General features: G+C 41.6%; 1 protein-coding gene across 1 annotated transcript; it reads right to left on the reverse strand.

Annotated features, from left to right (window-relative positions):
* Positions 1-1,083: 1,083 nt before the first annotated feature.
* LOC112221476 (homeobox protein aristaless-like 3) lies at positions 1,084-13,882 on the reverse strand. The gene is given in 5 exon segments (XM_042304240.1): positions 1,084-2,086; positions 2,089-2,271; positions 2,468-2,575; positions 3,627-3,904; positions 13,422-13,882. Coding segments are annotated over 5 exon segments (1,110 nt in total). The 5' UTR covers positions 13,786-13,882; the 3' UTR covers positions 1,084-1,909.
* Positions 13,883-14,189: the final 307 nt, after the last annotated feature.

The following is a 14,189-nucleotide window of genomic DNA, read 5'->3' on the forward strand; positions in this document are numbered from 1 at the left end:
CACTGTACTGCACTGTACTGTACTCCACTGTACTGCACTGTACTCCACTGTACTGCACTGTACTCCACTGTACTGTACTCCACTGTACTCCACTGTACTGTACTCCACTGTACTGCACTGTACTGTACTCCACTGTACTGCACTGTACTGTGCACTGTACTCCACTGTACTCCACTGTACTGCACTGTACTCCACTGTACTGCACTGTACTGCACTGTACTCCACTGTACTCCACTGTACTGCACTGTACTGTACTCCACTGTACTGCACTGTACTGTACTCCACTGTACTGTGCTGCACTGTACTCCACTGTACTCCACTGTACTGCACTGTACTCCACTGTACTGTACTGCACTGTACTCCACTGTACTGTACTGTACTCCACTGTACTGCACTGTACTCCACTGCACTGTACTGCACTGTACTCCACTGTACTGTACTGCACTGTACTCCACTGTACTGTACTGCACTGTACTCCACTGTACTCCACTGTACTGTACTGCACTGTACTCCACTGTACTGCACTGTACTCCACTGTACTGTACTGTACTGCACTGTACTACATGGACATCCTGTGTTGGTCGGTGCTCAGTGGATTAGAATGCTTGTTACAGTAAATGGAAAGAGAGGGTGCTCACGGGTAGGTGTCAGTGAGAGAGAGACAGACAGACAGACAGACAGACAGACATACAGAGGGAAAGGGGGAGAAAGTGAGAGAGAGACAGAAAGAGAGAGAGAGAGAGAGAGAGAGAGAAAGAGAGAGAGGGCGGTTGTCCAGACAGACTGTTTTAACACTCTTGCTTTGACCACCAGATGATGATCTGAACATAACAGTATGTCAGTGGAAGAGAGGACAGTAGCAGGAGACACTATGAGCTGAACATAACAGTATGTCAGTGGAAGAGAGGACAGTAGCAGGAGACACTATGAGCTGAACATAACAGTCAGTGGAAGAGAGGACAGTAGCAGGAGACACTATGAGCTGAACATAACAGTCAGTAGAAGAGAGGACAGTAGCAGGAGACACTATGAGCTGAACATAACAGTATGTCAGTGGAAGGGAGGACAGTAACAGGTGATCCAACTGTGGTTTGTGACTACTACGATTTCCTATCGTAGCCAATTCAGTTGCAGTCATTACGTTACAGATTGCTTGGTATTTCAAATTACGAATTTTAATCACTTAATACGTCAAAAACAATATTTGATATCAGTAAAATCACTATAACTAATTGGTATGTCTCATGAAGGAGATATGTGGCTGTTTGGTAACGGAATGACAAATCACAATTACAAAGGAAATATTTATTATACTTACAGATGGTACATTTAACCAAAACTAAAAGTAAGTGTTGATATTAGTTGGCAGGGGTCTTTATACCAAAATATTATTGTGTTTTGATGTATTTCTGATACCTTTAAAACCTTTTTTCTGGTAGATGTTTTCTAAGAACCCCTTTGTCCATCTGTTTGTCCAGAAATCAAAGCCTTTTACTTTATGACAAATGTTTAAGATGGAAAATGGTTTCTATGCATTCATTTCCACAAAAATATAGACTCTTAGTTTTCATTTGACACCCAGTTTTACCTGTTCGTATTAACTTTATATGTTGGTCCTTTTTACATGGAAATGCCCAGGGACAAAATATCTAACAAACTCAAAGGTTGATCATGTCATGTTTTGAAGTCTGTGGGTTTACGTTTTCGGGAGAAAAATAGCAGAGTGTGTGTATACATATTATAGTGAACCACAGGAGAGAGTTTTGACTTCTGCTGTTATCAACATGCAGTAACACAAACACATGTGGCCATAACTATCCATGGTGTAGCTAGTATACAAGATTGAGTTTGAATGTGTGTGTGTACATTGGCTCAGTCAGTACATAGTAGGGCCCTGACACTGTGGTGATCATGTAGGCCAGGATAGAAGACTCCCAGGGTCCTTAGCCTTCATCCGCAGGGCCAACAGGCTGGATGGCTTATACTCTGTCTCGGGCCCTGGCTCAAAGGAGTGGCCCCCGAGGGCCCCAGGGAAGCTGTGGAGAGAGTAGAGGCTATTGATGCCAGGGTGGTGTGGGGGTGATGGTGAGGGTGGTGGGGGTGGCTGGAGGACGGGGGCATGCCCATGAAGCCCATGGAGGAGAGGTTGCTGTGGGGATGGGGGTAGGGACTCATACAAGAGGAAGACATGGTGTCAGGGCTCAGGACACAGCCCCCGCCGGACCCCCCGCCCCCTCCTGCACCAGCTCCTGGCCACAGGTTGCTCTGCATCTAGAGAGGAAGAGAGTACGTCAGATTAGATTGAGGGATGAGCGTGCGTAGGAGTGACGCCACCTGTCGGAAGACAGTGCCTGGTAGGTGGAGATATTGTATGTAGCAGCAAAGAGAACTATGTGTGTCAGTGTGTACCTGGTAATTGGAGATATCTTAAGTAGTAGCAAAGAGAACTATGTGTGTCAGTGTGTACCTGGTAGGTGGAGATATTGTATGTAGCAGCAAAGTGGTTTCGCACCTCCTGGATCTTCCCGTAGCGTTCCCTCTTCCTCCACTTGGCCCGTCGGTTCTGGAACCACACCTGAATGGAGAGAGAGAGAAAAGGATCAGAGGACATCTGCCACTTACTGTAATTCACGTTCAAATGCCAACGTTTGTTGTAAGGCAACAAACAAAAATCTTAATTTAAAAGGACTGAGCAGCAGATCTACTTTGCATTTCTGCACATAAATATTGTAGCCTATAATCTGGATGTATTAACTGTTTGCAGGATGGTACTGCAAACTATTACAGTTGCAAACTGAGATAGTTACTGTAGCAGCCAGGATTGGGGACTGAAATAGTTACTGTAGCAGCCAGGATTGGGGACTGAGATAGTTACTGTAGCAGCCAGGATTGGGGACTGAGATAGTTACTGTAGCAGCCAGGATTGGGGACTGAGATAGTTACTGTAGCAGCCAGGATTGGGGACTGAGATAGTTACTGTAGCAGCCAGGATTGGGGACTGAGATAGTTACTGTAGCAGCCAGGATTGGGGACTGAGATAGTTACTGTAGCAGCCAGGATTGGGGACTGAGATAGTTACTGTAGCAGCCAGGATTGGGGACTGAGATAGTTACTGTAGCAGCCAGGATTGGGGACTGAGATAGTTACTGTAGCAGCCAGGATTGGGGACAGCCAGGATATTGGACTGAGACAGTTACTGTAGCAGCAGGATTGGGGACTGAGATAGTTAAGCCAGGGGACTGAGACAGTTACTGTAGCAGCCAGGATATTGGGGACTGAGCCATTTACTAGGGGACTAGCCAGCCAGGATAGGGGACTGAGACAGTTACTGTAGCAGCCAGGAATGGGGACTGAGACAGTTACTGTAGCAGCCAGGAATGGGGACTGAGATAGTTACTGTAGCAGCCAGGAATGGGGACTGAGATAGTTACTGTAGCAGCCAGGAATGGGGACTGAGATAGTTACTGTAGCAGCCAGGATAGGGGACTGAGATAGTTACTGTAGCAGCCAGGATTGGGGACTGAGATAGTTACTGTAGCAGCCAGGATAGGGGACTGAGATAGTTACTGTAGCAGCCAGGATAGGGGACTGTAGGATGTGTAGGATGTGATGGAGAGGGGGATTACCTGTACACGGGCCTCTGTCAGTTCGGTCCTAAGGGCCAGCTGTTCCCGGGCGTAAACGTCAGGGTAGTGAGTCTTCTGAAACACTTTCTCCAGCTCCTCCAACTGAAAGGTACTGAACGTGGTACGGTTACGACGCTTCTTGTTCTTGCCCGATAGGTCGATGGAGTCTGCGATAGAGTCCCCTGTTTGGAGACCATTGGTTGGCTCCTTCAGCTTGATGCAGAAGTCTGAACCAATCACTGGGTAGCCCATAGGCTTGGGACCCACCTTCTCTCTGGCTGAGGGCAGGTAGAGAGAGAGAAAGGAGGAAGATAGGGCTTACTATAAGAAAAAAGTAAATTGCTGTGTTTAAGCGAGGCTCTGATGTCTCCCAGTGGTAACATTGTCACACAGAGATATTCAGATTAAACAGCCAACCTAACATTAATGTCCACTGAGGCATCAGTGTATTCTCCGTTAATAATAAACAGGATTCATTAACGTCCACTGTAAGAGGCATCAACGTAATATTCTCTGTTAATAATAAACAGGATTCATTAACGTCCACTGTAAGAGGCATCAGCGTAATATTCTCCATTAATAACAAACATGATTCATTAACGTCCACTGTAAGAGGCATCAGCGTAATATTCTCCGTTAATAATAAACAGGATTCATTAACGTCCACTGTAAGAGGCATCAACGTAATATTCTCCGTTAATAATAAACAGGATTCATTAACGTCCACTGTAAGAGGCATCAACGTAATACTCTCCATGAATAATAAAAAGGATTCAGCCATGTAGACTTGTCTTTTCTCAGGAGATGTGACTAAGATCTGAAGGAGGACGTTGGTTTGGAAAGGAGTGAACGTTCCTATGTTGTCTCAGGGGTCCCACTGGTCTCTTACAGACCCCTGATAAGAGGTGAGAAAAACAGGCCAGATGAGCCACGAATACAAGACAAGCAACTATATGTGAAAAACACTAAGTGAGCTGCTGACGGAATTGTTTTACAGTTATGCACAAATTTGTATGAGATAGAGTTGGAAATAAACATGCGTTGCTTTTAAAACTTGCTTTTTTTTCTCTTAATTTAGTATTTTAGTTTGAAGTCTCCTTGTTATGGTTTTAATCAGATCTGACCAGACACAACATTCCAGACCACTGCAACACTGTTTGTTTTGACCCGCATTAAATGAAGGTCAAGACCCCCTGAGCAGAACTCAAACTGATGTGTTTTGGGTTTGAGGAGGTTTCACATGGACCTAGTGTTTTGGGATCATGTTATGGACAGAATATACTACAGATTCTTCCAACTAATTTAACAAGTTCAAAGTTTATTTTTGAAGACTGAAAATCTCGTTATGTGATATCTCTTATTGCAAGAACACATTTTTGACATTGTGAGTCCCAAATCATTTGAGTTTTTAATTCAATTTAGAAAGTTAGACATTTGACCAAATTTGATACAAAGTATCATTGTGTGTATAAAATAATAAGGCATGGTCAAATATATGCATTTCATGACTATGATTGATATGACACACAGACCATCTATTCATTTATGTGATACAAGTCACTTCCTTGTAACTGTACTGGACAGTACCATTATGGACTGGGTATGTTTGGATCACTGGACAGTACCATTATCAACTCCCTGAGTGTTTGGATGACTGGACAGTACCAGTATGGACTGGGTGTGTTTGGATCACTGGACAGTACCATTATCAACTCCCTGAGTGTTTGGATGACTGGACAGTACCATTATCAACTCCCTGAGTGTTTGGATGACTGGACAGTACCATTATGGACTCTGGGTGTGTTTGGATCACTGGACAGTACCATTATCATCTCCCTGAGTGTTTGGATGACTGGACAGTACCATTATCAACTCCCTGAGTGTTTGGATGACTGGACAGTACCATTATGGACTCTGGGTGTGTTTGGATCACTGGACAGTACCATTATCAACTCCCTGAGTGTTTGGATGACTGGACAGTACCATTATGGACTCTGGGTGTGTTTGGATCACTTGACAGTACCATTATGGGCTGGGTCCATTTGGATGACTGGACAGTACCATTATCAACTCCCTGTGTTTGGTTGACTGGACAGTACCATTATGGACTCTGGGAGTGTTTGTTTGACTGGACAGTACCATTATGGACTATGTGTGCATTTGTATGACTGGACAGTACCATTATCAACTCCCTGAGTGTTTGTTTGACTGGACAGTACCATTATGGACTCTGTGTGCATTTGGATGACTGGACAGTACCATTATCAACTCCCTGAGTGTTTGTTTGACTGGACAGTACCATTATGGACTCTGTGTGCGTTTGGATGAATGGACAGTACCATTATCAACTCCCTGAGTGTTTGGATGACTTGACAGTACCATTATGGACTCCGGGAGTGTTTGGTTAACTGGACAGTACCATTATGGACTGGATGTGTTTGGATGACTGGACAGTACCATTATGGATGTCACTGGACTAAAACATTTTGGATGTTTCACTTGGGCTGTGTTTGGATGTTGTTCTTCATGTTAATGATGGGGTCCCAGAAGATAATTATTCTCTCTTGGTCCCCTTTGTCTTATCTAGACTTTCCCCATGTCCTATCATTAGGCTCACTCAGAGGACAGTTGAGATCAGTCATTCAGCATAGTCCTAATTAACTTCCTGTCCCAAACAGAGAAGTATTTTCTTTGAAAAACCCTATTCCCTACAGAGTGCACTACTTTTGACAAGGGCCAATAGGTCTTTGCTCAAAAGTAGTGTACTATTTATGGAATAAGGAGTCATTTTGGGACGCACCCCTGATGTTGGTTTAGAATAGATCCAACCTCACACCATAGTTCATCTGTGGTATTGTGTGACAAAACGGCACATTTTGAAAATGGCCTTTTATTGTCCCCCAGCACAAGGTGCACCTGTGTAATGATCATGAGGTTTAATCAGCTTCTTGATATGCCCCACCTGTCAGGTGGATGGATTATCTTGGCAACGGATAAATGCTCACTAACAGGGATGTAAACAAATTTGAGAGAAATAAGCTTTTTGCTGCATTATGCTTTTGCTGCATTGTCAGACATATTTTTGGTAAAATGTCAAATTTCGGGAGCATTGAATTGCGTTTAATGGTTTCTTAGAATTTAAAATATATATATATTTTTTAATTTTGTATTATTCATTTTTAGACTGTGCAGTTAAAGAAATGTCAACATGGATGAGATCTGTGGGTTAGGAATATCAAGTCAATTCATCATCCCTCTAACTCACTATACTTATATACTTCTTTATATAACATTTTAGGCTATGTGCTATACCATCCCCCCTGCTTTTCAATCTCTAAACCCTAACCCTCTCCCCTTCCAAGCACCAATAGACAAAACAGGAAGACTAGTCTGCCTTTGAAGGTGTGTGAGTCTGACTGTGTCCCAGAATGTTGGACAGCAATCAAGTGTCATGTGGACACAACATATCTCTACTCAAATCTGAGTCAGAAAAACAACACTCAGGTTAAATTCACAGACAGACTGACGCCAAATGGATTATCTTGTCCCCCAAAAAAAGTGTTCTAATCGTACCAATATTTGGGGCTTTCTGTATCTCATTCTTATATTGTCCACAACCCCATATTTAAAAAAAAGTTGAATGAAAACCCTTTCATTAAGGGTTTAAAAAAAGGGCAATTCCATTGTAACAGAATTGCGATTTGACACAGATTTTTCACTTTGACATGTATGCCATACAAAAAACATTGATTTTAAAGTTGAACAAACTGTGCACTATGCACAAGGACTACTTTGGACAATTTACATTGAAAAATCTGAACCAATCATAAATGTCTATGTTTCACAAGTTTGGACGTCACAGCATAGCAGAGTACAGTACAACACAGCACAGTAGAGTTCAGTACAGTACAGTAAATATGTCCAATACTGTACATTGTACCGTACTCTACTCTAGTGTGCTCTACTCTACTGAACTCTACTCTACTGTACTGAACTCTAATGTACAGTACTGGACTCTACTGTACTGGACTCTACTATACTGTACAGTACAGTACTCTACACTACTGTACTGAACTGTACAGTACTATACTCTACTGAACTGTACAGTATTCTACTGTACTGAATACTGTACTCTACTGTACTGAACTGTACTCTATTGTACAGTGCAGTACTCTTCTCTACTGTACTGTACTCAACTCTACTCTACTGTACAGTACTCTACTCTAATGTACTGAACTCTACTGTACAGTAGTGAACTCTACTGTACTGTACAGTACTGAACTCTACTGTACTGTCCTGTACTCAACTCTACTGTACAGTACTCTACTTTTTGGTAATTCCGTTGCCAATTTGGTAACAGAATTACAAGTTTGAATCACTTAATTATTCATAAACAAACTTGATATCAGTAAAATCACTATAATTGATTGGTAGGTCTACCTTTACTTGTTACTCCTGTGAACTTTCATTATCCTCCCTCCTCATGAGCGAGAGAAACTAAAATATATCTTAAAGTTAAGTGGGTGTTTGGTAACAGAATTACAAGGCACAAGGCAATATGTGTTGATATTAGTTGGCAGGGGTTTTATACTTCAATATGATTGTGTTTTGATGTATTTCTGATACCTTTAAAACTTTTTTCTGTACAAACATGTCATTCTGCCCCTGAGCAAGGCAGTTAACCCACTGTTACCCAGGCGGCGTGTCTGTCGATTAAGGCAGCCCCTTGCTGAAGACACATTTAAGTTGTATAACTGACTAGGTATCAGTACAACAGAAAGGGAAATGGGGATATCTAGTCAGTTGTACAACAGAAAGGGGATACCTAGTCAGTTGTACAAATGAAAGGGGGAGACCTAGTCAGTTGTACAACAGAAAGGGAAAGGGGGATACCTAGTCAGTTGTACAACAGAAAGGGGATACCTAGTCAGTTGTACAACAGAAAGGGAAAGGGGGATACCTAGTCAGTTGTACAACAGAAAGGGAAAGGGTCAGTTGCACAACAGAAAGGGGAGACCTAGTCAAGGGGATACCTAGTCAGTTGTACAACAGAAAGGGAAAGGGGGATACCTAGTCAGTTGTACAACAGGAAGGGAAGGGGGATACCTAGTCAGTTGCACAACAGAAAGGGAAAGGGGGAGACCTAGTCAGTTGTACAACAGAAAGGGAAAGGGGGATACCTAGTCAGTTGTACAACAGGAAGGGAAAGGGGGATACCTAGTCAGTTGTACAACAGGAAGGGAAAGGGGGATACCTAGTCAGTTGCACAACAGAAAGGGGGAGACCTAGTCAGTTGTACAACAGAAAGGGAAAGGGGGATACCTAGTCAGTTGTACAACAGGAAGGGAAAGGGGGATACCTAGTCAGTTGTACAACAGGAAGGAAAGGGGGATAAGTCAGTTGGGGATACCTAGTCAGTTGCACAACAGAAAGGGAAAGGGGGATACCTAGTCAGTTGTACAACAGGAACAGAAAGTCAGGAAAGGAAGGGAGGGGGATACCTAGTCAGTTGTACAGTTGTAAAACAGAAAGGGAAAGGGAGGATACCTAGTCAGTTGTACAACAGAAAGGGAAAGGGAGGATACCTAGTCAGTTGTACAACAGAAAGGGAAAGGGAGGATACCTAGTCAGTTGTACAACAGAAAGGGGGATACCTAGTCAGTTGTACAACAGAAAGGGGAAGGGGGATACCTAGTCAGTTATACAACTTAAATGTGTCTTCAGCAAGGGGCTGCCTTAACCCTTGTGTTGTCTTAAGGGTAAAAAATGACCCGCCACTATGTTCAACAGCAAACAATTATGACAGGTGTGTTGTAATAGAAACAAGGGGTGTCCACTGATTAAGTGCAGTCTTTCTGCATTGTGAAGAGGGAAAAACCCAGATATTCACAAAGTTTCTTCATGCAAAATAGATTTGGGGTTTAACATTCAATTAAGCTGCTTTATTTTAGTGAAGGCGGGTCATTTTTTTTTACCCTTAGGACAAGGGGAGTATACATAATGTTAAGACTACACAAGGGTTAATCGACAGACACACCGCCTGGGTAACAGTGGGTTAACTGCCTTGCTCAGGGGCAGAATGACATGTTTTTTTTTACCATGTCATCTCAGGGATTCGATTCAGCAAACTTTCGGTTATTGGTCCAACGCTCTAATCACTGTGTGTGTGTGTGTGTGTGTGTGTGTGTGTGTGTGTGTGTGTGTGTGTGTGTGTGTGTGTGTGTGTGTGTGTGTGTGTGTGTGTGTGTGTGTGTGTGTGTGTGTGTGTTTGCATGTGTATAGAAAGTATTAATTCAAGACCAAAGAAATTGAAAAGTATTCATTTTAAATCAGACCATGCTATTATCTAGATGAAGATTAACTGTAGAGATAGAGTATCTCTATCCACGGTTGTCTTTGGCAATAACATGAATCGGACTGCTGTATGTTATTCTGCACACACAGATATATCACTGTCCTTAACAGAACTCACATCCCTTAATAAAGGCAACTTTAGAGGATAGATTACAAATGTCAATAAATAATACTGAAGAACCACGTCATTTCCTAAGACTCGAGTTCACGGGATATTACGTTTACTAAAGTGTTTCAACTTGGAACGCTGTGTTGGTGCATGTCTCAGGCCGAAGAAAATCATCTTTATCTTTAAGTTAATCTAGTTCTTTAAGTTTATTATTATTTAGAGAATGTTCTGAATGTGCTTAAATATAATAGATAATATTGCACCTGAAAAATATTATGATGTAAAAAAAAAATAAAAAAAAAGGACAGGGTCTTCCAGAGTCAATATTTGCAAATAGGGCCTGTTGCATAAAACACATATTGAGAATCTAATTAGGAAATGTGTAACTTTTTTTTGCGCTTCAGAAACAAAACAGAACATTTTGATTAAGAAACCTTCTCAATTTAAAATGAACTCAAGTTGTATTTGGTTTTTGTTTGTTTCGTTTATTACTGTATTTTGTACAGAATGCATATGATTGGTGTGTTTATAAGATGTGTATGGCACGGTGGAAGCTCCCTCCACCGACGCCGTAATCACGCACCTAGACCGCTCAGGCTAAAATAATGACGTTTTTTGATGTCGTTGCACATTCATTTGAGTCGGCCTTGCCAATTTCGGTGGGCTGGCTATATTATTTTGTAGTCGTCGTCTAGGCCTATAATATTCCATGACTTTAAAATCGTGTTTTAACATCTGATTCACATTTTATTTTCTAATAATTCGAAAGCGCAACATTGGGGATATTAGGTTCACCAAAACAACTAAATTCTGAAAAGGAGCTCACAAGGAACAAAATAACAGGCCAAATTCAAGATGTTCGCTCTACAAAGGCATAGCAGCATTCAGGGCCTCGTTTCCCAGAGCCTTCGTAGCGTTAAGATAGATCATAATTAGAACCATTTTACGATGTATCTTTAGTAGCCGAGCTGTTTCCCAGAACCTTCGTTAGTAACGTTGCTGTTAAAAATGTTCACACGTATACGAGTGATCCAGACCACTCACAGAGAAGCCAAAGTGCACCATTAGATGTTTTTGGCCCTTCCGCGTCACTTTATTCACAGACATCTCAGCTAGTAACGCGAGCGGAGTGGTCAGTATGTTAGAGTTAAGTTTAGGCAATATTCCGAAATCTTAATTTAGGTATTAACTCTGACTTCAGGTAAATTCAGGTAAGGGCTAAGGTTTGGGATAGGCTTAAAAAAAAACATCCCAAAAACAACTTTCTATCGCCTGATTCGAAAGTGTAACCTTTGGAATCAAAGACAGATGCTTGAAGGTAACAGCGCTCATTGTTGCCTCCCGATGTCCCCAGACATGGATGACCGTTGAATACTGACTTGCATCACGGGTGACCTGTCCTGCCTGTGTTTAGGCTGGGTATCTGTCTGACTTTGACGGCTGATAACTTCAGAGCGAAGTGGACTACAAATACAAAGTTGCCAAAGTATTTGCAATTGTTACAAACAAGTGAAAGATAAAACAAATCTTCAAACGAAAACCGTGATGACAACATTGAAATGTAAATAGGCTAAGCCTAAATGGGTCGATATATTTCAATCATATTGAGCTTTATTTTGCCACTAGGCTACTGTCTGTATTTTTTTTTTGCCTCAATATGTTTCATGTGTAACAACATGTGCCCAATGTGATTTAGTGCATTATTATCGGGTAAACATAATACGCCACCTCAATAGTTGCAGCCATAGATGGTAATATCTCTCTAGGAGCTAATCCGTCGTCAGTATTGTGGAATAATCCGAATGTTAAAGTAATATTTGAATGGAGAAAGCTGATCCGACAGCAGCGCGGCTTTTTCTTTCGATCCAATCAATAGGCCTACTAACCACACGACACATGGTCTAACGATGCACTTAGCGAAGGTACTCTCTACTTGTTTGTTTGGGACACACTTAGAAAGTTGGCTCGTAAATAATGATGCAACTGGTACGATCATCGTAATGGTTAAATTACATCGCAACTGGGAAACGAGGCCCAGATCTACAAAGTCATTCCGTTATTTTTGAGGGATTTCTTCAGCCGGGGCCTGCTGTGTGGACTAATAAACACCCGTCCTTTGATGGTCCTTTGGAACGTTATCCTAAATGATAGAAAACAAGCTAAATAATTAGGTGAACAATTAAAAACAGACATTTGGTGAAAAGGAATCACGATCATTAGACTGTACATAATGATTCAGGCCCCCCCCCCCAACCCCAAAAAATGTAGGATTTTCACATAAAAACGCAGGTTCTTGGTTTTACTTCAATATTTGAATGTGTTAATTCAATTTAATGTATTGTTTAATTTACAATTTTTGTCTTGATATTTACTCTCAATTTAAGAATTTGAGAGTACTTGCCGTGTAGCTCAATTTTGTAGGTAATACATTTTTTTGTTGTTACTTTTATTATACTCTTAAACAACATTATATGCAAATTTACGTTGAAAAATGAGATGACCCATTCCCACTTTATACAAGGTCATGCGCATAACTGCGCATAATACTTCATGCTGGAGGCACATTAAGCATCTTACTATGCTTGCAGTTCCACCTCCACTTCCGTGTTCAGCAATGCGTAATAAAGTGTGTTAAAATGGCAACAACAACAAATCAACATTAAGATATGATCACTGAAAGTAAACTGATCAAAAAGAGGAAGTAGATCTAACGAATAATAACAGTTTGGGAATTAATACACTTCTGTTGGAACTACGCCCTTTTTTTAGACGCTGGACTTAATTTATTAGTGTTTGTGAAACAGCAAAAGTGAAGTATATTATACATCAGAATACCTCATGTTGGAAATACTAAAAAAGCTGATGTAAATAGTTACGTACTTTTAAAAAAGGTAGAACTAGCACAATATTGTTTACAGTGTTAACAAAGTTTTTATCCAAGCCCTTGAAACACATGCATAGGCTATGTGCAGCGCCAAAGAAACCCTGAAAATATATTTATCCACTGGTCTACAAAATAGGTGAAAATGTAATTTTGAAACAATTTGAAGTAGCTGACAACAAATGTTGGTCGCAATTATCTTATCACGGGTATGTATCTTCTTCAGAATGGATATTGCATAATGTTTGACAAGTCAAACGGTTTCCACACGCAATAGAACATTATTCAGTTAGGCCTATACCATTTAGGTAAATACATAATTATTATAATTATTGTGAGTATTATTATTGCATTTCCCCCTATTTTCGTAGAGGCTATATCCTTTTCACAGTTAGCCTCACACTGATGGCCGTAATTTTTTAATTTACAAAAAAATAAAATCTCCACTTACCCTCGGAGTTGTTTTCATAAAACGAGCCCTTCCCGCTTATTGATAAACCATTTTGATCCTGATTCATATTTTCCATATATTTGCTATGTTTGTTGGGCGAGGCGCGAGGGTTCGTGGGAGCTGCCCCGTGCGTAAAGTCCGCGGGCGCGCCGTCATTAAATCGTCCCATGGAGCTCGAGCTGTAGAAGTCACCCTGACCCCGGAGACTCAGGCGGTGCGCGAGAGGAAGGTGTACGTTTTTCTGAAGTTCGTCACAGGGAAGAAACGAACCCGAGGAACTATGCTGTTCCAAACCCGGTGAGTTCTCTGGTGGTGTCCGGTTTGGCTGCGAAGAGAAAGACAAACAACTATCCGTCTCCATCATGAGGTTGGTCCGGAACGCACTTTAACGACTACCGGTTACAGTGAAAGCAAGGCGCCTGTGCGAGCCCGAGAGAGTGGGTTTTTTCTTCTTCTCTTCATTTCAAATGGGTGGGATTTAGGAGATCAGGAACAAAGACCCGTGAAACAGGGAGGACCAGGCGGGACAGCGGGCAGATAGGCCTATGATCCGCCAATAATTCAATCACGTGTGATTCCTGTCGCTACAATTAACAATCGAACTCCTCTTTCATTTTGTTGCAAAAGCAAACATATTACAAATCGGGGCAGGGATAGAGAGAGCATTTTACGCAAGGCGAATTACGCACAGATCCAGGCCTTTTGTTATGTTCAGTGCTAAATGGCCAAATACGCACAAGGAAAATAATGTTGCCAATGATGCCCTAA

This window comes from Oncorhynchus tshawytscha, linkage group LG22 (genome assembly GCF_018296145.1).
Source record: "Oncorhynchus tshawytscha isolate Ot180627B linkage group LG22, Otsh_v2.0, whole genome shotgun sequence".
In the NCBI taxonomy this organism is placed as follows: Eukaryota; Metazoa; Chordata; class Actinopteri; order Salmoniformes; family Salmonidae; genus Oncorhynchus; species Oncorhynchus tshawytscha.